General features: G+C 41.9%; 1 protein-coding gene across 1 annotated transcript in view; it reads left to right on the top strand.

Annotated features, from left to right (window-relative positions):
- Positions 1–27,617, top strand: part of LOC139546650 (low-density lipoprotein receptor-related protein 1B-like) — a 462,326-nt gene that overhangs the window by 282,284 nt on the left and 152,425 nt on the right. The window contains exons 22-29 of the mRNA XM_071355272.1: positions 3,607–3,807; positions 5,484–5,729; positions 11,505–11,702; positions 12,684–12,888; positions 14,524–14,688; positions 18,613–18,857; positions 26,355–26,486; positions 26,754–26,981. Coding sequence (XP_071211373.1) covers positions 3,607–3,807; positions 5,484–5,729; positions 11,505–11,702; positions 12,684–12,888; positions 14,524–14,688; positions 18,613–18,857; positions 26,355–26,486; positions 26,754–26,981 — 1,620 coding nt within the window. The remainder of the gene's footprint in view (positions 1–3,606; positions 3,808–5,483; positions 5,730–11,504; positions 11,703–12,683; positions 12,889–14,523; positions 14,689–18,612; positions 18,858–26,354; positions 26,487–26,753; positions 26,982–27,617) is intronic.

Raw genomic sequence — 27,617 nt, 5'->3', positions numbered from 1 at the left:
TTAGGAATGTAGTAAAGTAAAAGTTTTCAAAAATATAAATAGTAAAGTACAGATACCCCAAAAAACTACTTAAATAGTTTTTGGGGTATCCCTAGGATCATCTCTCAGGACTACCTGTCCTGATGACTCCTGGCTGTCCCCAGTCCACCTGGCTGGGCTGCTGCTCCAGTTTCAACTGTTCTGCCTGCGGCTAGGGAACCTTGACCTGTTCACCGGATGTGCTACCTTGTCCCGGACCTGCTGTTTTTGACTCTCTCTCTCTCTCTACGGCACCTGCTGTAGATACTCTGTCCATCCTCTCCTAGCCCACGTCTACAGTTGCTGCGCTAACGCGACGGCTAGGAGGTATCACTTCTTTAGTGAATAAGAGTTCAAAGTTCATACCAAGTTACCACGCTATATGCTCATGCTATATTCTGGCTGGTATAGTCAGAATTCATCCTTCCGGCGTGTAGGTCGTCACCTTCACATTGAAATTTGATGCTAATTTCGTTAGGTTCTCTAAGGTTGGCTTAGTTCTGTAGGTGGTCTTTGTCCTTTCAACGTGGGGACCTCAAGTCCACATGTCCTTGGAACAGGTTATTATCTAAGCCCTTTTAACGTAGGACCGTCGCCCTAACGTCTTCGGAACAGAAAGTTACATTTTCGTCAAGGGGCTTATATCGGAGGGGAGAGAAGGGCGTGTTTCATAGTTTATAACCAATGTCTGTTCACATGGGCAGGGCCACTGAGTTGAGCATACGTAGTTCACTCATGAAAACCCAATTCTCTCATTTGGAAGCTAAAATTACATTTAATCTTTTCACAAATAGTTTCATATTTAAACATTTAAATTGCACAACAATTCCATGTGAATATGATAACTAGAATGTGTAGACTTTCCAAGATACAGTTTATGTCGTCCTATCATCAGTAATAATGTCTCAGATGCCAACTGATCTGGCATCATATTCATTTAGTACCAACGCATATTTTCAGCTGGTTGAATTACCGAAATATGGTTCCGTTCCCATCTTTTGATGTCACCAGACTCTCTCTCAATGTTAACAAAGGGATTTTCAATAGTCACATCGGTAGAGTAGAGAGAGGAAAAAGGGGAAAGGTATTTATGGGGGTCATAAACCTCCCCCCCTCAGGCCAACGTCATGACACATTCAACAATTTCATTGATTTTACTGAGTTACAGTTCATGTAAGGAATTTATATAAATTCATTAGGCCCTAATTTATGGATTTCACATGACTGGGAATACAGATATGCATCTGTTGGTTACAGATACCTCAAATAAAATGGGCCTCAAAATGGCCTCAGGATCTCGTCATGGCATTTTTGTTCATTCAAATTGCCATTGATAAAATGCAATTGTGTTCGTTGTCTGTAGTTTATGTCAGCCCATACCATAACCCCACCACCACAATGGGGCACTCTCTTCACAACGTTGATATCAGCTAACCGCTCGCCCACACAACGCCATACACGTTGTCTGCGGTTGTGAGGCCGGTTGGACGTACTGCCAAATTCTCTAAAACGACGTTGGAGGTGGCTTATGGTAGAGAAATTAACGTTCAATTCTCTGGCAACAGCTCTGGTGGACATTCCAGCTGTCAGCATGCCAATTGCGCGCTCCCTCAACTTGAGACATCTGTTGCATTGTGTTGTGTGACAAAACAGCACATTTTAGTGACCTTTTATTGTCCCCCAGCACAAGGTGCACTTGATCAAGCTGTTTAATCAGCTTCTTGATATGCCACACCTGTCAGGTGGATAGATTATCTTGACAAAGGAGAAATGCTCACTAACAGGGATGTAAACAAATTTGTTGCAAAACATTTGAGAGAAATATGCTTTTTGTGAGTATGCAAAATTTCTGGGATCTTTTATTTCAGCTCATGAAACATGGGACCTTTACATGTTGAGTTTAAATTTTTGTTCAGTTTATTATATTCTAATCTAAAGTCATGATTCAATATACTGTATTGATCTTAGTCTTTGTAGACTGCAAGGACCCCATTGTGTGGAACAGATTAAAATATGGATCACGTTATGCATTAAATAACTTTTTGGGATGTTTTTATATTTAGAGGTTTTCTTCAAAGTGCCTGAGGGATTATTCTAGGGCTGGGTGATAAACTGTATTTTACTATATACCGGTATTGATCCAAGGACCGGTTTGGGTTTTTCCTTTACCTTGTATAACGGTATTTCAATGTTTTTGTTTGTTAAATGCATTATGCCACTCCGCTGTGTGTAATAATATCAGTTTTTATAGTTTACTCCGTTTGCTACTTGAGTTGTCTCTCTCCCTCTCTCTTTCACACACACCAAACCCTCCCCCTGTCACTCAAGCAGAACAGTTTTTGTGCTACAAGTCAAATCAACCACTAGCAGTCTGACGGTCTGCATGGGCAATGCTGCAGATGTTGGTGACAATGCTGCTTTCCACTTTGCTTCCTACTATACATCCACAAGCATTCTATAATCACACTATTCGTTTGTGTATCTTATACTGTCTGCAAACAGCTAGTTTATATTTTCTTTGCAAGTTGTGGCTAAAATAAATTGTGCTAAACGCTAGTTGTACTTAGTCAGAGCAAATGTAGCTAGATAGCTAATACAGCCTGCTACCAGTGCTGGTGTAGGCCTAGATCAGCTTGTTGTTTCTGCAACGGTATATTCTAAATCAGAGAGGAGTAGGCGAAGGATGAATATTTTACTATTTGTACAGTACATCAAAGCTACAGTAAGAGGAAACATTGAATGTAACATTAATTAGGATCCAGTGGGAAACAATGACCAATACTTTGGTTCCTGCCCTGTCACAAAAACCCTTCACTGGCTTTTTCCATTCATTGTCATGTCAAACAACACTGTATTCAAAGTCCCCACTATATTGCAACTTTTAGTGGAAGTTTCATTGAACAGTATAAAACAATCAGAATGAACAAAGCTCCATTAAAAACACTTTGAATGCATTTGTTGCCACCCTAGGGTCATGCACTGCTCATAAAGCATGTGAACTTTTATTATTCAAAAACCTCATACCTCCATACCATCAAAAATATTGTGATATTTAGGGCTCCTGAGTGGTGCTGTGGTCTAAGGCACTGCATCTCAGTGCAAGAGGTGTCACTACAGTCCCTGGTTTGAATCCAGGCTGTATCACATCCGGCTGTGATTGGGAGGCACATAGGGTGGCGCACAATTGGCCCAGCGTCGTCCGGGTTTGACTGGGGTAGGCCGTCATTGTAAATAAGAATTTGTTCTTAACTGACTTGCCTAGTTAAATAAAAGTTCAACATTATTTAAAAAAAAATTATGATATTTTAGCCATAGCCAGCCTTAGATTATTCACCAAATTTATTACAGAAGCTTGAAGTTCACTGTGTGGTAATGCTGACTGGTTACTCAGCATTTAGTTAAATGTCTTAAGGTTATATTTCAGATGTTCTACTCTACTGTAGGGACAGCTGATGATTGATATCGTCTTTGAGGAATATTTTCTGTGTCTGGTTGTGTTAATGAATCGTGTGTGTGTGTGTGTGTGTGTGTGTGTGTGTGTATGTGTGTGTTTCCATAAATGTCTGTATATGTGTGTCACACCAACAGGAAAGTGCATCACCAAGAGCTGGGTGTGTGATGGAGATATCGACTGTGAGGATCGTTCTGATGAGGAGTCCTGTGAGGCAGCTGTCTGTAAGCCTCCAAAATACCCCTGTGCCAATGACACTTCCACTTGCCTACCACCAGAAAAGATCTGCAACGACAAGCTGGACTGTGCAGACCTGTCTGACGAAGGGCCTTTCTGTGGTAGGAAAGAACTATTATCTGTAGTACATCATATTGCTTGAGATCGTCGAGACTAATTAGTGTGTGAGTTGTGATGAATCATTTCATGTGTTTAAGTAGAAGAGATGTGTTTAGAGATAATTTTTCTACTGGGACACACACCTCAGACAGAATATACAGTATAAGCTGTGTGAGCTTAAAATTCACATCTCATATAACAAGAACCCAGAGTCAGATGTGTCAAACGCTGTCTGTCCCTAAGGAGTGGTACTATATATTTTAATTCCCATAGCCTTGAGAGCAGCACGATGACGCGTCAACATGCTGTTGATTTTGATTCAGTCATCAAGGGGACCAAATATAAAGAATAGCTACCAGATTTCTCCAATGATTACCAGCACAGATCTGTTTGTCCAAGGCCCATCGGAGGGAAAATCTGTGAATCTCATGTGAATAGTACACATCTAATCTATTTGACTGAACAACCTAAACGTATCGGTTCATTTCAGAGTTGCTAGCAGAAACCTCATGGGGGACCATAGTTAGACGCCGTAGCTCAGAGTGTGTTATCACTTATCTTCCTCCCAAATGGCACACTATTCCTTACATAGTGCACTACTTTTGAACATAGCCCTATGGGGAAAATGGTTTATGAAAAAGGGTATAGGGAAGAGGGTGCCATTTGGGACACAACCTTTGAGAAAAGGCCCACACTGTGCTGCCTGCTTCATAGCCAATTAGGTCATACAGCGAGACCTTAAGGGGCCTGATTGATTTGAGCTAACTCAGCAGGAGTCATTCCTCCAGCTGTAACCTATGGGAGCACAGCTCTCCTCTACCCTCCTCTGCAGCCAGGAGACCCCCGCAGAGAGATTTCAACCCTTTCTGGTCTGTGCCAATAAGATCATCTTAATCATGGCTAGCTAGAAAGGAGACTTTGGACCTGTAGTGTGATTGTTGCACCAAATTGCCTTTTCATCTTCTGGACCTGTCTGGCACCCCACAATAATCAGATACCTAGCTGCTTCAGAGAAAAGCATTCCATTACAGACTGCACAAAGAAAGAAAAGTAATTCTTTTTTTCTCCCTCTCCATATCAGTTTTGTGAAAGGAATAGTGCACAACTTTCAGATTTCATGATGTGTTGAAGCCTTGACAGTGATAAAGGCATCATCCCTCAGGTCAAACCGTTGCGGACCAACTGAACTGCGGAACCTCTTTCATTATTTAATAGCTTTTCCTTGCGTTGTATATGCAGCGGATATTTTCCATCATCATGCTCGACTAGCAATCTCTAGCTTAGAGCAAAAAGTGGTAGTGTTATTCTTGTGCCAGCTAGTTCTCAAAAACAACCCTTTTTAATTCTGCATTTTTTTTACTGTACAGCATATGGCCCAACATACTATGGTCTATTATTTCTCTAACCTCCGTTTAGACCCTGTCGATGACCATCTGATGCTGAAAACCATCTCAGTCTCTCTAATATTAAGATTCTTAGTTCCCTGTCCCTCTCTCATTCTCTCTAGTCTCCAATCTCATCCTCTATAGTAGGCTATTAAGGCTCTTAGTCCCTGACTTCTTTCTCTGCTTTCATATTAGTGTTTGGTACTTACATCCTGTCCTCTCTCACTCTACTCCCAGATCAGAGTTGGCTCTTACTTCCTGTGCCCTCTCTCTACTCCTCTCTCTGCTCCTAGATAAGTGTTTGGTGGCCAAGGGTGGCTGCAGCCATCAATGCACAGTGGTACCAGGGACAGGGGTGGTCTGCTCCTGCCCTGCAGGGCTCCAACTGGACTCTAACAACAGGACGTGTGAGGCGGTGGACTACTGCAGTAGGCATCTGAAGTGCAGCCAGATGTGTGAGCAGTACAAGACCACCGTCAAGTGCTCCTGCTACCCAGGCTGGAGGCTGGGCCCCGATGGGGACAGCTGCCACAGCACAGGTGAGGTGACAAAGTGTGTGTGTGTGTGTGTGTGTGTGTGTGTGTGTGTGTGTGTGTGTGTGTGTGTGTGTGTGTGTGTGTGTGTGTGTGTGTGTGTGTGTGTGTGTGTGTGTGTGTGTGTGTGTGTGTGTGTGTGTGTGTGTGTGTGTGTGTGTGTGTGTGTGTGTGTGTGTCAGGAAGTATGTTGATTGTGTAAGTGTAGACTCATGTCCTGCTTCATGTCTTATAATATGCTAGTGAGGATTTGATCAAAGTGAATTGGAATACGTTTTGAAATATAACATTTCATAAATGAGATGTCTTACAGTAGTTCCGATTAGGTAAAATATTACTAGGATAGTGTTGTTTTTCACACACAAAAACAGCAAAGAACTTTTAGTTGCACTTTGAGTGAACAAATGACACAATGTTGATATTTATTTCATTTATTTAATAAACAAAGTTATGCAACACCCAAGAGATACACATGGCGTGGCATGGCTTAACGTGACCACAACCTTGAGTAGGGTACAGCCATAGCTTACGCCCATTACTCCCATGTTAAATTGGCAACTTTACGCATTACCCAACAACGGCTGTATTCTTTTTACATTTTATTCTATAAACTTTTTGAATATGCTTGGTTGGTCATTTTAACATACTTCTATGTCGTTTTAATAAACTACATCATACCTAAAAACACTTTCATTCTAAACATAAAAATGTTAGCATGAACAGAGAAAGTCAAATGAATGTACGTCACGATTATCAGCCAGAGCCAATTCCAACAGACTTTAGTTTCTTTAATTGGCAAACTAACCCTGCTTTTAATTTGCCAAAAAGCTGTTACGTACCGTTTTGTTTGAACAATAGTAGGAGAAAAGACCACCAAATTAAGTTTAATCAAATGCCCAAGGACCAGGTTAGACGAACCTCATTGTTTCAGGCTATGATGTCGATATGATGATGGAAATGATGATGGATTGGCTCTGGTTACTCAATACATTTGTGTGTTCAAGCACATCATCATCGGTAAATCGTTTTGCATAAAGCTTGCTAGTTAGCTTGTAGTAAGGACTAGTGGGCTGTGTCCATCCAAATAACACTATAATATTCTACTGCATTTGGATATTTATGCAAACCTGGAGATTCCACCAAGTAGGTGAAGATATCATAGACTGCTTTGGTTTGGTCAATTTGGTAGGGTTGTATCCCCAGATGGTCTCCAGCAAATTGAAAGGACATATACTGTAGGCAAGCCAACAAGAATGAGCTCTTTAAAATACCTAGACCGTTCAAGAGAAGGCAAAGACTGGAAGTAGTTAAACAGCACGTGACCGATCTAAAACTAACAAATTGGGTTGAGATAAACTTTTCTAGCTAGCCAGTCAGCTAACCAGCAAACAAGCTAGGGGTAAACAAACAGTGACATAAGTATATTGCGCCAGATTTACTAACTTTACTGTCATTGTTAGGGTAAGAAATTGGTGGCAGAATAAGTATCATGCAAATCAGTTGTTGTTTTGACCGCCAAGTACTGTATGTTAATAACGACAAGTGAGGCAGCTGAAAACATTTCTTGAAACAACAAAAAAGTGTCAGTAGTTTGCTTAGGATGACGGCAAAGTTAGGTTAATTACATGGGACTAATGGGAGTACCCTACTGCTGTACCCTACTCGGAGGCGTGGTCACATTAATGTATCTATGCCCCTGTGTGAAAATGAATTGTTCCCTTACGCTCGTTAACTGGTTGTGCCACCTATAGATGCAATGTACAACCAAACGCTGGCTGAAGTTGTCGATCACTCTCTCACATCGCTGTGGAGGAATTTGCCAGAAGTACCAACAGTCAAGCATGGTGTCGGTAGTGTGATAGTTTGAGGATGCTTTGCTGCCTCAGGACCTGGATGACTTGTAATGATTGAAGGAACCATGAGTTCTGCTCTGTATCAGAGAATTATACCGGAGAATGTTAGACCATCCGTCTGTCAGCTGAAGCTGAAGTGTACCTCGGACAATGATCCAAAACACGCAAGCAAGTCTACATCAGAATGGCTCAAAAGCTTTGAAATGGCCTAGTCAAAGTCCAGACCTAAACCTGATTTGAGATGTTGTGGCAGAACCTGAAAAAGGCAGTTCATGCTTTGAAACCCACAAATGTCGCTGAGTTAAAGCAGTTCTGCATGCAAGAGTGGGCTGAAATACCTTCACAGCGATGTGAGAGACTGATCAACAACTACATGAAGCGTTTGGTTGCAATCATTGCTGCTAAAGGTGGCACAACCGGTTATTGCGTGTAAGGGGGCAATTAATTTTTCACACAGAGGCATTGGGTGTTGCATTTCTTTGTTTATAAAAAAATATATACTTTTTTTTCACTCAGGTTCCATTTATCTAATATTTTGGTTGAAGATCTGATAACATTCAGTGTGAAAAAATATGCAAAAAAAGGGGAAATCAGAAAGGGGGCAAATTCTTTTTCACGGCACTGTAAGTCCTGTGTAATTACATATAGTCAATTCATTTATCAACTCAGCTTTACATAATCAGAGCAAACTGTCTACTTATGTTGTAATGTGTGTGATTGGATTGATGTTTTGGCCGTTTTTTGCTTCTGTGTTGCTGCTCCTAAACGAGGAGAACATGGCAGAACATGCAGCCTTGATGTGTCACTTTCAGATTGATGAAGCTTGTTTTTTACTACTCGCCTCTCCATTTCCCTCAGAGATTGATAGCAGTTGCAGTGCTAATTGTATGTTAAAATAGGGAAAGAATGGGCAATTTACCAAAGAAACACATTAAAATTTTATTGTTTCTTACATAAATAAGGACCTTGAACACTTGGCACAGCATTAGTGCAGCGTCACTTTGACTATGCATGCACTACCTGGTACAGTAAGTTCATCAAGAACAAGCTACAGACAGCTCAGAGTAAAATGGCCATAGTGAACCATAGTGGCTATCAGTTGATAAAAGGGTCATTCAGCTGAAGCTGGGATTGGCCCATAAAACCATATATGGTGCAATCCCCCAGTATCTAAAGAACTATCTTACTACCGAGAGGCAGTGCCGTAGATTGTGTGCCATGTCGATTCAAGAGCGATGTATTTATATATGGTACTGGTAGAGTGTAACAAACTCCCGGCTGAGATAAAAACTGCCAGTCTTAGGTTAAAACACTCCTTGGTTCATGTTGAGATAGCCTCCTAGCCACGTGCAAAGCCACTCTACTCTGGTGGAGTGATATGTTAGTGAGTGTACAAAACATTAACTTCTTGTGGCTGCAGGGGAAGTATTGAGTAGCTTGGATGAAAGGTGCACAGAGTAAACAGCCTGCTGCTCAGTCATAGTTGCTAATATATGCATATTATTATTACTATTTGATAAAAACCACTCCGAAGTTTCTAAAACTGTTTGAATGATGTCTGTGAGTATAACAGAACTCATATGGCAGGCAAACACCTGAGAAAAAAACAAACAGGAAGTGGAAATTCTGAGACTGGTCGATTTTCAACCAAGATCCCATTGAAATCACAGCGAGATATGAATGAGTTTGCACTTCCTGCGGCTTCCACTAGATGTCAACAGTCTGTAGAACTTTGTCTGATGCCTCTACTGTGAAGGGTTGCCGAATGAGAGGGGAATTAGTCAGGTCTGCCATGACCCGACCATTCTTTGACCATGCGCGTTCACATGAGAGGGATCTCTGTTCCGTCGCTTATCTGAAGTCAATGTAATACTCCGGTTGGAACGTTATTCAAGATTTATGTTAACAACATTCTAAAGATTGATTCAATACATCGTTTGACATGTTTCTACTGACTGTTACTGAACTTTTGGACATTTCGTCAGCTTTTAGGAAACACGCTTCGTGACTTTGGAATTGTTTACCAAACGCGCTAATAAAAGTAGCTAATTGGACATAAATAACGGACATTATCGAACAAATCAAGCATTTATTGAGGACCTGGGATTCCTGGGAGTGCATTCTGATGAAGATAATCAAAGGTAAGGGAATAATTATCATGTAATTTCTGGTTTCTGTTGACTCCAACATGGCGGCTAATTTGACTATTGTTCTGAGCGCCGTCTCAGATTATTGCATGGTTTGCTTTTTCCGTAATAGTTTTTTAAATCTGACACAGCGGTTGCATTAAGGAGAGGTATATCTATAATTCCATGTGTATAACATGTATTATCATCTAAATTTATGATGAGTATTTCTGTTGAATCGATGTGGCTATGCAAAATCACTGGATGTTTTTGGAACTAGTGAACGAAACACGCCAATGTAAACTCAGATTTTTTTATATAAATATGAACTTTATCAAACAAAACATACATGTATTGTGTAACATGAAGTCCTATGAGTGTCATCTGATGAAGATCATCAAAGGTTAGTGATTAATTGTATCTATATTTGTGCTTTTTGTGACTCCTATCTTTGGCTGGAAAAATTACTGTGTTTGTCTGTGATTTGGCGGTGACCTAACATAATCGTTTGTGGTGCTTTCGCTGAAAATCCTATTTGCAATCGGACACTTTGGTGGGATTAACAACAAGATTACCTTTAAAATGGTATAAAACACATGTATGTTTGAGGCATTTTAATTATGAGATTTCTGTTGTTTGAATTTGGCGCCCTGCACTTTCACTGGCTGTTGTCATATCGATCCCGTTACCGGGATTGCAGCCATAAGAAGTTTTTAAGGACACCTGCTCTTTCCATGACAGACTGACTAGGGGAATCCAGGTGAAAGCTATTATCACTTGTTAAATCCACTTCAATCAGTGTAGATGAAGGGGAGGAGACAGGTGTTCTTAATGTTTTGTACACTGTATATCTACATATTGTGTATTTTATTTTTATTTATTTAACCTTTATTTAACTAGGCAAGTCAGTTAAGAACAAATTCGTATTTACATTCACGGCCTATCCCGGCCAAACCCTAACCCGGACGACGCTGGGCCAATTGTGCGACGCCCTATGGGACTCCCAATCACAGCCAATTTTGATACAGCCTGGAATCAAACTAGGGTCTGTAGTCACTAGCCTCTAGCACTGAGATGGAGAGCCTTAGACCGCTGCGCCACTCAGGAGCCCATGATTGAATGTATGGCACAGAAGGCCCATGTCACTTGTTTTGCCCTGCAGTCACATGCCTACCAATAGAGGACAACAATGGAAACAAGACTGAGTTTTTATGTATATATTCCTTGTCAATTTTGGTAAATGTATTGGTTGCCTGGTGTGGCTTCTTTGTATGTTTTAAATAGTCAAATCAAATAAATGTTCTGCGCACAATAGAAAACTGAGAATCAACCTCATTTAATTTTGACAAATGTACTATTGAGTCTGTGGTGACATTTCATGTATGCAAGGCTCTAGCTTTTGTACAGAGATTTTCAGGTATAACTGAATAATAAAGAATATGCGACTTATCATCATCAGCAAGTAGCTAACATCCCTACTCCCTACAGTATCCAGTCTTTCACATTGTGTTCATACTGTATGTGTCTCCATAGTGACGATGGGGTTTCTGCTCTGTGCATAACACAGACTAGTGCCAGTGCCCAGTCATGAAAGTGCATGATCCAGTGTGTGCATAGATGCACACGTGCCTGTATGTTTGTGTGTGTGCAGTCATGCCCACCTGTGTGTTTCCTCCGCTAATGGCACCGGTTCAAATCACTTCCCCGGCTTCTGCCGCTCATGTTGGTTTTGTTGTGGCATCCGTTGCCTACGTTTTAACTTGTTCCTCTTCCTTCCCTCCCTTTGTCTTTCCTTTGGCCAGATCCCTTTGAGGCTTTCATCATCTTCTCTATCCGGCATGAGATAAGACGGATAGACCTTCACAAGCGGGACTACAGCCTGCTGGTGCCAGGGCTCCGGAACACCATTGCTCTTGACTTCCACTTTAATCGCAGCCTGCTTTACTGGACAGATGTGGTAGAGGATAAGATCTACAGAGGACGCCTCTCAGGCTCTGGAGGTATGTAGGTCCTATAAGTTAGCTCTAAATGGTGTGATCTATGGTGCTTTCAAAATCTGAAGGTGCGTAGGTGTAAGCTACACAATAGATCCTAAGGGCTGTGATGTACTGACGCTTTCAGGCTCTTTAAGTACATTGGCTAGGCAAAACATTAGATCTAAATGCTGGGATCTATTGGCAGAGGAGGATAAACATGGCTGTCTTCCCTCCCAATCTTCAACTGGAAGGCCTTTCAATTACACAGTTTAGTTCAATAAGGTTCTCAGTTTAGTTCTACTTAGCACCTCTCTGAAACTGTGAGCTGATACTGTCCCTCCATTGAAGAGTTATTTCAGCAGGGTAATGCCAAGTATTACTGTGGGTATACTCTAGGCCCCTCAGTCGTCTTCCCACTGTCATAGTGCATCTCTGAAGCCTTTGATGAGTTAGAACTTTTCATTAGGTTGGTGTTTTGTGCTGCGTTATATTCTGTGCGTCTGCTGCAATTGGACTTTTTCTCTCTTTCTCTCATTTTCTCCGTGGGGCCATAGAATGTGTCCCGCTGCTGCACCTATTTCTCCCTTTTGTCATCCTTCCACAAAGGCTCCAGCAGCCGAGGATAATTGTAAACAGCTGGATTATAGACATACTGGGAAAACCTTTTATTTTTAATGGAACACTGTAGGAAACAATCTTCTTTTATGTCAATGTTATCTTCCTCATGAGTTTCTCTAGCTAGGGTTTTCTCCCCAGAAAATGTAATTTTGTTGGCAGACCAACAAACACATCCTCTCAATAGGGGGAAAATGATCAGGCTGAGTTGAATACATCCCTTCTCCACTCTTCTCTCACCTAGTGTGTGTATTGATGACCATGGTGCTGTGGGTTGCTCTGTCTCACCTGGTCTAAAGGGTGGTGTGGTGGTGGTCATGGTGCTAAAGGGTGGTGCTCTAACCGGGTGGTGTAGGGGTGATGATGGTCCTGTGGTTGGTATTCCATCAGGTGTGACAGGGATTGAGGTGGTTGTGCAGCATGGGCTGGCCACTCCAGAGGGGTTGGCAGTGGACTGGATAGCAGGTAACCTGTACTGGATCGACAGTAACCTGGACCAGATCGAGGTGGCCAGGCTGAATGGAGAGATGAGGACCACACTGATAGCTGGAGGGATGGAGCATCCACGGGCCATCGCTCTGGACCCAGGACAAGGGTGAGTGCCTACTCACATCAGACCTGGGTTGAAATAGTATTTGTTTCCTTTCAAATTTGTTGAGTGTTTGATTCAGCCTGCCTGGAGTGCCAAATGGGCAGGGTTTACAGTTTGGGGATTATTCAATTGTTTCTATTGTGCCAGATAAGCTCAATAAAGCACAGCTAAACTATTTTAAAGAAACAAATACTATTTGAATACAGGTCTGACTCACATACTGTACACACTCATAATAAGAAAAACAGCATCCTTCATTTTCTTCTACTTCCTTCTCCCTTGATGTGTGATGATGTCTGCTATGTTAGGGTCCATTAAGTATACAAATATAGAATACATCGATAATAATACTGTGGACTCAATTCTAGTGATGACAAGTGATATGGCTCATCTTTTCCTCTTCCCTGACTCATGCACTTTACCACTCTTACTTTTTCTCTTTTAATACATGGCTTCAAGCCTTCAATTCATCTCTGAACAATCTCACAGGCACAAAGTTAAAGAACAAAATTATGTTTTTTATTATAGTGTGTTTAGCCTAGTTCTTTAATTTATACATGGTGATGAATTACTTTTATTTGATTGTAAAATTAATTTGGTTTATTTTGTTTTAAAACTTCTTCCAGACATTCATAAAAAATCTATTAAGTAGTCTTATAAGAAATGTATAGTCTGATCGTATATTCTTTCCCGCACTGCATATATTGGAGGGATGACTGTGTTTCAGAGGAGAACACATTAGGATTAATGGATGATTTCGGTGCCTACAGGCAAAGTTCCTCGCCAGAGCAATAATTCTAACGTAATTACTTGAATCCACTCAAAAGAGTAAGCCATTGATCTAAGGGGCCTGATCCAATGAATAAGGCTATTGAGCTGTACAAGGATGTTTCATTGCCTACAGTGCCTAATTTAAGCCTGCATTCCTACAGGGTCAGGTCTTTTGCCTGGTTTGGTGGGCAAAAGCAGGATAGTAGCCGTGTTTGGGAGACATGACTCTGTTGATGGTCATAGTAATCACCAGTGCTCATTTACAGGCTTTCATTGAGCTGTAGAAAGTCATAAAAACCAGATGGCTTCCTGTTCCAGCCAATGTCACAGATGCTGTGGAACACTGGTCTGTTTGGTGCTGTTCTAGGATCCACAGACTGCTGCCAATGTGTGTGTTTACGAATCCCATTTACGGCTGTACACACTGTATGTAATTATTCTAGTTTGCAGTGATGTTACATTGACAAACCAATGAAAAAGGGCTGAAGAATTGACACTGAAAATCATTACTAAATTGATTAATGCCTTTAGCCTTGTTTTTCCATAGGAATAATAAACATCATCTTCCATGTTTGCTTTTGTATTCAACACATGGTTTGAGTATCTAGGCTAGTTTATGCCGTCTAGTTCTGTCCATTGTCAAGTGATCTTAATCATTAATTTCTTTCTTCCATGGAGGCTTTTTCTTCAAGTCCTCTTTAATTAATGTCCTTGCATAAGTAGACCATGTCTCAGTTTTCTGTGGATCATCAGAATTTATTGTCTTCTGCTTGCTCTCCGTGGTCTAGTGCTGGTTACTGTAGAGCACTTTGTAGATGTAAAAAGATCTTTATGCATTCCTTTTCTTGATTGATTTAATGCCTTTAGAATCCTGTTCTGGACAGACTGGGATGCTACCTTCCCCCGTATCGAGGCTGCTTCAATGAGCGGAGGAGGACGACACATAGTGTTCAAGGACATGGAGATAGGAGCCTGGCCCAACGGACTAACTCTGGATCATCTGGAGAAGAGAATTGTGTGGACGGATGCTCGGTAGGTCCCTCACACAAAACAATGTTTTATGTAACCTTTATTTGCTTATAACCTTTACAGGTAAATTAAGAACAGATTCATACTTACATTGACAACCTATCAAGATGGGAGCACAGCTGTGATAAACAATAATTACGTTGCAATGATACCTATTTGGATGCACATATGTCATAAGTATGAACGGCATGTTATCTACTTTGCCTCATCTCCTATAAGGACAGGTTAGTTGCTTGTAAATGGTAGTTCAATTACAGCGAACAGAAGGCCAATTTATCTAAATATGCTGTAACCACAGGAAGACATGTTGAGAATACATCACATGTAAACCTCCCCTTCTATTGTGACAATAAGCTTTCAAGATCTACATTCTACAGCATTTCCAAAACATATTACTGACAAACACACCTGATGACATCCTTGATAAAACGCCTTCCTCGCTATTTTACCTTATAATAGTGGTGTTTGGAACTGTGTTTTAAATTGTGGAGAATTCTGTTCATGTACCAAGTAAATAAGCAGCTGTAATGTATTTAGGCTTACATGACAACACCTACAGCTATTGTATGCAGTAATCATGTGCCTATGAACCAGATTTATACTGTTAGCACTGAGGTAATGTGCCCTAGTAGGAAGTCCACTGTATGCAGCTCATGGTGTTTGACCAGATACATTGCTATTTTACAGTAAAAAAAAAAATTGACAACGGACTTTCAGCATGCTTATATGGGAGGACATTCAACAAGCACAGCACAGCACTTACACAAATGACTTATAATTGGCTGAGAGAAATTGATGATAAAAAGATTGGGGGGGCTGTTTTGTTAGACCTCAGTGTGGCCTTTGACATTATCGATCATAGTCTGCTGCTGGAAAAACAGATGTGTTATAGCTTTATACCCCCTGCTATATTCTGGATAAAAAGTTTCCTGTCTAACAGAACATGGAGGGTGTTCTTTAATGGAAGCCTCTCTAACATAATCCAGATAGAATCAGGAATTCCCCAGGGTAGCTGTCTAGGCCCCTTACTTTTTTCAATCTTTACTAACGACATGCCACTGGCTTTGAGTAAAGCCAGAGTGGGTGGCATGGAATTATATTTCTAAAACTTAAAGCCTTGTATTTGGAACAAATCATTCACTGACCCTAAACCTCAACTAACTCTTATAACAAATAATGTGGGAATTGAGAAAGTTGAGGTGAATAAACTGTTGGAGTAACCCTGGATTGTAAACTGTCATGGTCAAAACATATTGATCCAACAGTAGCAAACAGTAGCACCTTCTTAACAGCACTATCAACAAGGCAGGTCCTACAGGCTCTAGTTTTGTCACAAGCTGTGGACTACTGTTCAGTTGTCGTGGTCAGGTGCCACAAGAAGGGACTTAGGAAAATTACAATTGGCTCAGAACAGGGCAGCACGGCTGGCCCTTGAATGTTCACAGAGAGCTAACATTAATAATATGCATGTCAATCTCTCCTGGCTCAAAGTGGAGGAGAGATTGACTTCATCACTACTTGTATTTATGAGAAGTATTGACATGTTGAATGCGTTGAGCTGTATGTTTGAACTACTGGTGCACAGCTCGGACACCCATGCATACCCCACAAGACATGCCACAAGAGGCCGCTTCACTGTCCCCAGAACACACTATGCACAGTACTACATAGAGCCATGAATACATGAAACTCTATTCCACATCAAGTAATTGATGCAAGCAGTGAAATTTAATTTTAAAAAACAAATAAAAATACACCTTATGGAACAGCGGGGACTGTGAAGCAACACATACAGTGGGGCAAAAAAGTATTTAGTCAGCCACCAATTGAGCAAGTTCTCCCACTTAAAAAGATGAGAGAGGCCTGTAATTTTCATCATAGGTAAACTTCAACTATGACAGACAAAATGAGAAAAAATATCCAGAAAATCACATTGGAGGATTTTTTATGAATTTATTTGCAAATTATGGTGGAAAATAATTATTTGGTCACCTACAAACAAGCAAGATTTCTGGCTCTCACAGACCTGTAACTTCTTCTTTAAGAGGCTCCTCTGTCCTCCACTCGTTACCTGTATTAATGGCACCTGTTTGAACTTGTTATCAGTATAAAAGACACCTGTCCACAACCTCAAACAGTCACATTCCAAACTCCACTATGGCCAAGACCAAAGAGCTGTCAAAGGACACCAGAAACAAAATTGTAGACCTGCACCAGGCTGGGAAGACTGAATCTGCAATAGGTAAGCAGCTTGGTTTGAAGAAATCAACTGTGGGAGCAATTATTAGGAAATGGAAGACATACAAGACCACTGATAATCTCCCTCGATCTGGGGCTCCACGCAAGATCTCACCCCGTGGGGTCAAAATGATCACAAGAACGGTGAGCAAAAATCCCAGAACCACACGGGGGGACCTAGTGAATGACCTGCAGAGAGCTGGGACCAAAGTAACAAAGCCTACCATCAGTAACACACTACGCCGCCAGGGACTCAAATCCTGCAGTGCCAGACGTGTCCCCCTGCTTAAGCCAGTACATGTCCAGGCCCGTCTGAAGTTTGCTAGAGAGCATTTGGATGATCCAGAAGAAGATTGGGAGAATGTCATATGGTCAGATGAAACCAAAATATAACTTTTTGGTAAAAACTCAACTCGTCGTGTTTGGAGGACAAAGAATGCTGAGTTGCATCCAAAGAACACCATACCTACTGTGAAGCATGGGGGTGGAAACATCATGCTTTGGGGCTGTTTTTCTGCAAAGGGACCAGGACGACTGATCCGTGTAAAGAACAGAATGAATGGGGCCATGTATCGTGAGATTTGAGTGAAAACCTCCTTCCATCAGCAAGGGCATTGAAGATGAAACGTGGCTGGGTCTTTCAGCATGACAATGATCCCAAACACACCGCCCGGGCAACGAAGAAGTGGCTTCGTAAGAAGCATTTCAAGGTCCTGGAGTGGCCTAGCCAGTCTCCAGATCTCAACCCCATAGAAAATCTTTGGAGGGAGTTGAAAGTCCGTGTTGCCCAGCAACAGCCCCAAAACATCACTGCTCTAGAGGAGATCTGCATGGAGGAATGGGCCAAAATACCAGCAACAGTGTGTGAAAACCTTGTGAAGACTTACAGAAAACGTTTGACCTCTGTCATTGCCAACAAAGGGTATATAACAAAGTATTGAGATAAACTTTTGTTATTGACCAAATACTTATTTTCCACCATAATTTGCAAATAAATTAATAAAAAATTCTACAATGTGATTTTCTGGATTTTTTTCTTCTCATTTTGTCTGTCATAGTTGAAGTGTACCTATGATGAAAATTACAGGCCTCTCTCATCTTTTTAAGTGGAAGAACTTGCACAATTGGTGGCTGACTAAATACTTTTTTGCCCCACTGTACATACATGTAGGCACAGACACTTGCATACACACACAATAACATACGCACTATACACACACATACACATGGATTTTGTATTGTAGATATGTGGTAGTGGTGGGGTAGGGGCCTGAAGGCACACAGTGTGTTGTGAAATTTGTGAATGTAATATTTTTAAATCTACATAACTACCTTAATTTTGCTGGACCCCAGGAAGAGTAGTTGCTGCCTTGGCAGGAGGATCCATAATAAATACAAATGCCTGACTAGTATTTTTATTGTATAGAGCCAGGCAACCTCATGATGACATTCATACCACCATATAACAGCTCTAATGCCATCTATGCTGCAATGTATTGTACTTCCATGGTTACTCTACCTGGCTAGTATGCATATACTGTATCTCTGTCTTTATACTGGAAAGAGACAATCTAATGACATCCCGATCATGTTTTCTCCCTCTAACAGCTCTCATGCCATCTTATCTGAGCTGTATGTTATCTATTCTGGCTGTTTACTGTACCTTCACCTATCGTCTCCCTTTCACAGCTCTGATGCCATCTACTCTGCACTGTACGATGGCAGTGGGATCATAGAGATCCTGAGGGGACATGAGTACCTGTCACACCCCTTCGCCGTGTCTCTGTTTGGGGGAAGTGTCTACTGGACAGACTGGAGGACCAACACCCTAGCCAGAGCCAACAAGTGGACGGGCCGTAACGTCACAGTGATCCAGAAGACCAGCGCTCAGCCCTTTGACCTGCAGATCTTCCACCCTAGCAGACAGCCACAAGGTAACTAACACACTGCCCCAACCCTAATGTCCAGTGCTCAGCCCTTTGACCTACAGATATTCCACCCTAGCAAACAGCCACAAGATAAACAGCCTAGACCTGTAGTCAAGCAACTGTAACCTTTGGTAATGTACATCAACTATTCCCTGAGAGTGTTGTCACTGTAGTGTATGGGGTGGTTTTTAGCACACAGATTAAGTTTATTCCTGGACTAAAAAGCATGCCTAACGGAGATTTTCCATATGAACGAGTTCCCTCACTTCCCTGTTGTATACTGAAAACTGGTTGCATAATAATGTATCAGATTTGGCCCATTATTTTCTAGTTGAACTGATGCTAGTCATAATGCCTATACATAAACTCTTAGAAAAAAAGTGTCTATTTAGTCCCCTCCTCTACTCCCTCTTCATCCACGACTGCGTAGCCGCACACGACTCCAAACACCATCATTAAGTTTGCCAACGACACGACTGTGTTTGGCCTGAACACCGACGACGATGAGACAGCTATAGAGAGCAGGTCAGTGACAACATCCTCTCCATCAAAAAGAGGAAAAGGAGGGCCGAGCACGCCCCCATCGTCATCAATGGGGCTGTAGTGGAGCGGGTTGAGAGCTTCAGGTTCCTCGGTGTCCACATCACTAAGGATCTATCATGGTCCACACACACCAACACAGTAGAGAAGAGGGCACGACAACACCTCTTCCCCCTCAGCAGGCTGAATAGATTTGGCATGGGCCCTTAGATCCTTAAAAAGTTTACAGCTGAAACATTGAGAACATCTTGACTGGCTGCATCGAAGTTTGGTATTGCAACTTCTTGGCATTCGACCGCAAGGCGCTACTGAGGGTAGTGTGTGCGGCCCAGTACATCACTGGGGCCGAGCTCCCTGCTGTCCAGGACCATTATACCAGGCGGTGCCAGAGGAAGGCCCTTAACTTTTTCAAGGACTCCAGCCACCCAAGTCATAGACTGTTCTCTCTGCTACTGCATGGCTTGCCTTACGGCTGCACCAAGTCTGGAACCAACAGGACCCTGAACAGCTTCTACCCCCAAGCCATAAGACAGCTAAATAGTTAGTCCAGGTAGCTATTTGGTTAACTATTAAACTATCTGCATTGAACCTTTTTCTGCTAACTTTTGGACTCATCACATATGCTTCTGCTACTGTTTATAATCTGTCACTTTTTTCCATATGTACAGTGTATATGTACATATCTACCTCAATTACCTCTTACATCGACTCGGTACTGGTACCCCCTGTATATAGCCAAGTTATGGTTACTCATTGTTTATTTATTATTACTTTTATTATTACGTGTTTTACTTTTCTATTGTCTCTCTGTTTTCTTTCTCCTTTTATTGTTGGGAAGGGGCTGTAACGAAACATTTGAACATTAGTCTACACCTGTTGTTTACGAAGCATGTGCAAAATACAATTGTATTATAACCCTTTTTCACAGAGGGTTCTACCTGGAACCCAAAATAGTTCTACCTGGAACCAAAAACAGTTCTACCTGGAACCAAAAAGGGTTCTCCTATGGGGACAGCCAAAGAACGCTTTTGGAACACTTTTTTCTATGAGTGTATTGACTAAGAAGCATTTCTGAAAAGGTGAATCCCCTGTTGCATATAGAGAAGAAGAGAGAGAGTATAATGGTATTCATTTTAGCTGCTTCTCTGCCCTCATTGGGCCTGCCAATCATGGGGCTTCTCAGCATGCATACAATAAGAAAGGGGCTGAATGATTGAAAAAGGTGGTCATGCAGAGAATTAGATTGCATTAATGGTACCTCAGAATGTGTTTTCTCCCTCTGCCCAAATTAGGCTAATTGGTTCATGCTACAGTGTCAAGCCGTTTTTAAAATGAATTGAACCAGAATTAATGAAAGGAACTGCAGAATGAGAGCGGGCTACAATTAATCCTGTCAACACCGATGATAGCCTTTCTCTGTATATGCCCATTGGAAGTCAAATTAAAGGCACAAATGAAATAAATTATGCAGATTAAGGTGTATGGAAAGTAAAATAGGCTTACCAGTTGGCACCCTATTTAAGTTCTTAATCCGTTTGGCTCATCAATTTACTGATACACTACATGACCCAAAATATGTGGACACCTGCTCGTCGAACATCTCATTCCAAAATCATGGGAATTAATATGGAGTTGGTCCCCCTTTGCTGCTATAACAGCCTCCACTCTTCTGGGAAGGCTTTCCACTAGATGTTAGAACATTCCTGCAGGGACTTGCTTTCATTTAACCACAATCGCATTAGAGAGGTCAGGCATTGATGTTGAGCAATTAGGCCTGGCTCGCAGTCGGCGTTCCAATTCATCCCAAAGCTGTTCGATGGGGTTGACGTCATGTTTCTGTGCAGGCCAGTCAAGTTCTTCCACAACGATCTCAACAAACCATTTCTGTATGGACCTTGTTTTGTGCACAGGGGCATTGTCATGCTGAAACACGGCCTTCCCCAAACTGTTGCCAAGTTGGAAGCACGAATCATCTAGAATGTCATTGTGTGCTGTAGCATTAAGATTTCCCTTCACTGGAATTAAGGGTCCTAGCCCAAACCATGAAAAACAGCCCCAGACCATTATTCCTCCTCCACTAAACTTTTGGCATCTGCCAAACCCAGATTCTTCTGTAGTCTGCCAGATGGTGAAGTTTGATTCATCACTCCAGCGAATGTTTCCACTGCTCCGGAGTCCAATGGCGGCGAGCTTTACACCACTCCAGCCAACACTTGACATTGCGCATGATGATCTTAGGCTTGTGTGCGGCTGCTCGGCCATGGAAACCCATTTCATGAAGCTCCCGACGAACATTTCTTGTGTTGACGTTGCTTCCAGAGGCAGTTTGGAACTCGGTAGTGAGTGTTGCAACTGAGGATAGACCATTTCTACACGCTTCAGCAGTCCCATTCTGTGAGTTTGTGTTGCCTACCACTTTTCGGCTGAGCCGTTGTTTTTCCTAGACATTTCCACTTCAGAATAACAGCACTTATAGTTGACCGGGGCAGCTCTAGCAGTGCAGAAATTTAAAGAACTGCCTTGTATCCTATGACGGTGCCACGTTGAAAGTCACTGAGCTCATCAGTAAAGTCATTCTGCTGCAAATGTTTGTCTATGGAGATTGCATGGCTGTGTGCTCAATTTTATACACCTGTCAGCAACGGGTGTGGCTGAAATAGCTGAATCCACTCATTTGAAGGAGTTGCCAGAGCGTGATGAGCGACGTAAAGCCCCCCCAGCCAAACCCTCCCCTATCCCGGGCTACGCTGGGCCAATTGTACACCGCTCTATGGGACTCCTGGTCACGGCCGGTTGTGACACAGTCTGGGATCGAACCCGGGTCTGCAGTGACGCGTCAACCACTGCGATGCAGTGCCTTAGACTGCTGCGCCACTCAGGTGGCCTATATAGTGTATTTTCAGTAGATTTGTGTTTATTTCTCCTTGACTATAGGTTCAGGTCAGATGTCATAGTACAAGGTCTGAATATTTGACTCTCATGTAATATGCAAAATCAATACTTTTGGTCCCCTAAAATTTGGGGAAATGGTTCACCCAATATGCACTTTCACCACGTATCAAATCCAAAGTGCTGGAGTACAGAGCCAAAACAACAACAAATGTGTGACTGTTCTAATACTTTTGCAGCTCACTGTATATTTCCAGGCTTAGATTATAGCATTGATTGGGTGTTCATTCATTGCTCTTTGTTTCTAAAAGGATTTGTGAAAATGGATCTGTAAACAGAGCTGCTAGTCAAAGAAATCATAATATCTTGGATTGTCTTTAGGGTGTGGTTTGTTCTCATATCTTAAAAATGATATCTTCACGGCTGAGTTAAAAATATCTCCCCTTTTAGCTTTCTATGAATGTAAACCGCTATCCATGAATGGGCATTAGTACTCTAGTAATCTGGTTTGCATCTATTTAGCAATCTCAAAATGATGCCAATGTGGTAGGAGTTAATTTGGCTGTTTCGTCCTCTGTATCTGCCTGCTCGTGACTGTTCTACATAGATAAGTGTGAGGAAATTGAACTGCATTTCCGAAGAAGCCAGTAAGTATGCCTAATCCCATTTTAAAGAGCCCAGTGGGCGAAACTTGGGTAATATCCAGCCAGCCAGTCCCAAAGCCTGGAGATACTGGTGGTCTCTGCTTGGCCCTGCAGATCTGGACCAGAGAGACTGTGGGAGGGAGGGAGGTAGTGAAAATTAGAGGGAGACTACTGGAGACCTGTGGGGGCTACAGTACTTGTCTCTGGGGGTGTTTGGTGGGTGCCAAAACTGGAGCTTGTCTGGGGGCGTCAACAGTCTGGTTGTAAATACATTATGTGTGGCAGGGGAGGGGGGGATGGGTAACATGAGGTTTGAAAACGGGGAGGAGGTGCCAATGATTAGTTAAGGGGAATGCTGGTCCCAAGGCCTCACAGTGAGGAACTGTAATTGGTTAGTTATAGCTGCAATAACACATCAAACAGAACGCTCTCCCCTCCCAGCACTGGTGATCCGCAGCAGGCTCATATGATCATATTGGAAATTAAATGAATAGTATCAAAACATTTGTACAATGATGTCTCAAGATATAACCATCGTACTTATATTATATTTACAACGACACAATTCAGTGTTGTAAGTATCAGTATTTGAGTTATGATGATTTTATATAAAGTATTCTGTATTCATGGCTGCATTAATGCAATCAAATCTACTGACTGTGCCTAAAATGTTATTAAACAAAAGGACCTCTGAATGTATCTCCACATCTTTGCAATATGCTTGCTGAGAATAGGTAGGAATACATCTGATCAGCATGCATAGTGCATTGAATCACTGCATGGAAGTAAGCAGCTGCTTCAAATACAAGCGGGGTGATACTATTGGAAGCCATAATGAACATTTTGTATTCAGATAACGGGCACCGAACATTTACAAGGTAAATATGTGGCTTTCCTACACAGCCCCCTTGTCGCATTTGCTTGTGAGTGGCAGAGAAAGAAAAAGAGGTGTGTTGATGATAATACAACGTGAATATAACACCCAGGGCTTGACAGAGCCACTACTCCCTGCGCTAGATAAACACAAACACGTTGAATTAATAATCAGATTTTGAAAATACACCGCTATTTGCTGCTGAATATCTATTCAGTCGCATTAAAAACAAAATGTAGCTTTCAAAACAGAGACTTTAAACAACAACATAATACACTTCACATATTGTACTGTAACAGTTACCATGACTACCTGAGATCTTTTTTGAATATTCTAGCACCTCCTGAGAGATAGATTTTATAACAGTGAAGTGCCCCAGCTTACATGACATTTGAGTCATTTATCAGACTTATCCAGAGCTTCGTACAGTAGTGAGTGCATACATGTTTGTACTTTATTGTGATGGTCCTCCTTGGGAATCAAATCCACAACCATGGCGTGGAAAGCACCATGCTCTACCAACTGAGCCACACAGGACTGGACATTACGTATTATACCCAGTAGACTTTACGGTTTTGATTTGAAAGATATCAGTCTTTGGGCACCAGCCTTTCTCTGTTCTCTGCGTCGGCTAAGCATGGGGGCTATTTATTTATGAGATGTCTGCCAGTCTAGAAATGAACAGTCTTTCCCCTGTTATTGTAATTTATTATGGCTATGATTCAGCTGACTGCTGAACTGTATTCAGGCGTTTATTTCCTATCATGAGTCGTGTTGTCGGGTATGTTTTCAACTCACGCAGACAGAGCCATTTTCTCTACTAAACCATGTGAATGTATAATGGATTCAGCGAGACATAGTGCAGGAAATGAGTTTGGAAATGAGTTTGTCAAGCTTGTTTTGGGTAAATCACTGCAAAAATTGATCTTTGTATCTTGTATGAAAATGTACCAAAGGGAAATAACTGTCCAATCTAAAAACCTGTGCATTTATTTATCTGAAGTGACTTGGTGTTGACAAAGGAGGAATTCTAGTGTCTGTTCGTATGCTGCTTATATACTGCTGGATCACTGTGGGGTTAAACCTTAGCAATATCCCACCAGACTTGTGCAATGAAATCAGTCTGGAGGAAATGTCAGCACATACAGGTTAATGTTGGGATTTAAGAGTGGGCAGTTTTGGGCAGTGGTTGTGGTCCTACAATAACAGACTTGATGGAAGAGGTAAAGTCACTGTAAACTCAGAGAGGGAGAGAGGGAGAGAGAGAGAGAGAGAGAGAGAGAGAGAGAGAGAGAGAGAGAGAGAGAGAGAGAGAGAGAGAGAGAGAGAGAGAGAGAGAGAGAGAGAGAGAGAGAGAGAGAGAGAGAGAGAGAGAGAGAGAGAGAGAGAGAGAGAGAGAGAGAGAGAGAGAGAGAGAGAGAGAGAGAGAGAGAGAGAGAGAGAGAGAGAGAGAGAGAGAGAGAGAGAGAGAGAGAGAGAGAGAGAGAGAGAGAGAGAGAGAGAGAGAGAGAGAGAGAGAGAGAGAGAGAGAGAGAGAGAGAGGTCGTGAACTCCTTAGGAGTCAGACAAATGAGTTCCAAGAGGCCTGTCTGTCAGCCAAGCCTTACCAGGAATAGGGAGTTATTTTACCATTTCTTGATTACTCTTTAGTTTGTATAATTAGGTTTGCTGGGTCAGCATCCGTTACAAATGCAACTGTTCTAAAGATGTCCAGCCTACCCTGCCCATTTCTCCCAATGTATGTCAGTGGTTTAAACCACTTGAAAGCAGTGTTGAATCAAGAGAGCCAAGGTGGATGTTGAGTTGGGTAGTGTTATGTGTGGATAAGGTGGAGTGCCATCTGGTCAGCCCAACTGTAACTGAGGGAGTCAGTGATATGGTTGAGCAGTACATGTGACCAACTGGCCATTGAAAAACATTACACCCAGGTTGTTGCAGCTGTTCCTTTATTTCCTGCTCTTGACCTTTTCGATGGGTGTTAACGTTCCAGAATAGCCCTTTAATCATATTGGTCTGCTGAAAACTACAGAACTAAGCACCTGTATTTTCTGTTTTTATAAGCTTTGGTGCCTTTTACTGTTTACTCTGTCAGGAAGGTGAGCAAACCTTTTGATCATATACCCAAAAGCATATCATGTTCTTGTACTTCAGCACTACCACTTCCTCTGAGATATATAGAGTGGACTTCCTACAAAGGATTCCCACAAAAATGTGACTCTTGGGAGGCTTTTTGTTTCAACTGACAGAAATGTGAGCTTTCCTGTTGAATCATATATGTGGTGAAAGCTTTAAGTGCACATTCATGTATTTGTGGCGGCAGGTAGCCTAGTGGTTAGAGCGTTGGACTAGTAACCGAAAGGTTGCAAGATCAAATCCCTGAGCTGACGAGGTAAAAAAATAACAAATTGAAAATAAGAATTTCTTCTTAACTGACTTCCCTAGTTAAATAAAGGTAAAATAAATAATAATTGTCATGGGCCAAGTGTTTCTCCTTTTTCATTCTTTCTGCTGACAATTTTCTCTCTCTTTCTCTCTGTCTCTCTCGCACTCCTTCAGCGTCTAACCCATGTGAAGAGAATGATGGGTGTGGCCCGTGCTCACACATGTGTCTCATTAATTACAACCGTACTGCGTCCTGCACCTGTCCACACCTCATGAAGCTGTCTCCCAACAAACAATCTTGCTTCGGTGAGTGGGACGGCCGTCTTCAATCTTTTAACACACCTGTATCTATCCTTTTCATTATCAAAGTAACAAAAGAGTGGGAGATTGTGCACAGTCACATAACAAAGAACCATAAAGAATGCCAGAATAATTTGTTTAGCATATTCATTATTTCATTGGCACTTGTATATCGTATGTTACACCCATAACCATATCTGACTTAAAAGGTCAACCACTTCACAAATCAGTGGTAGCCATTGATATTTCTCTCCCCATCTGATTGTTCCATAGTGTTGAAAAGATTCCTCCTGTACGTCAGGCGGTCAGAGATCCGTGGGGTGGATATTGACAACCCTTACATGAACGTCATGACAGCACTTACCGTCCCAGACATCGATGACGTCACCGTTGTGGATTATGATGCCCAGGAGGAGAGGATCTACTGGGCGGATGTGAAAACACAGACCATCAAACGGGCCTTCATCAACGGCACCTGGCTGGAGACTGTCATCTCTGGAGGTAGTTACTGGCTCAATCCCAGATTTTGACCAGGGTCGATATGACTCTTGTCAAAAGTAGTGCACTATGTAGGGAATAGGGTGCCACCTGGGACGCACCCACTCGCTGTTCTTTCTAAGTGTGTAACTCGGAGAGATGATAATGTAACTGAGATGGATGAGTCATGATGACTTGTGTAAGCTCTCCTAAGCTAATTCCCAGGCTTTAGCTCCATTGGCTAACACAGTCTTGTGGTGTGCAGAAACTCCGGCTACAATACTTTATAGGCCTGTCAATAACGTAGTGCCAGTATCTGCCACTCATTTAATTAACATCATTTACATTAAATTTTCTGATTGGCATTGCAAAGGGATGAAAGGCACATCCGGAACTAACTTCTGCAATTATTGTTTGTTTCATTATGTCTGAAAGGCTTTGATTGGAAGCTCTGTTTTGACAAATTGTATCGCATGAAAGCACGTTGTCAAAGCACAAAAGACAATTGCTGTTTTTCAGGAAGTGTCTCCTCTCTCATCCTAATTTGCATTCTTGATATTTGCACCGGAGATTTAATTCATTGCCCCTGATAAAGAACAGAACAAAAACCTGCTGGCATAAGCTTTTTTACACATTCTATTATAATGTTCACTATCGCTG

The sequence above is a fragment of the Salvelinus alpinus genome, chromosome 20, assembly GCF_045679555.1.
Source record: "Salvelinus alpinus chromosome 20, SLU_Salpinus.1, whole genome shotgun sequence".
Lineage (NCBI taxonomy): Eukaryota > Metazoa > Chordata > Actinopteri > Salmoniformes > Salmonidae > Salvelinus > Salvelinus alpinus.
This window is presented reverse-complemented; position numbering and strand designations above follow the sequence as displayed.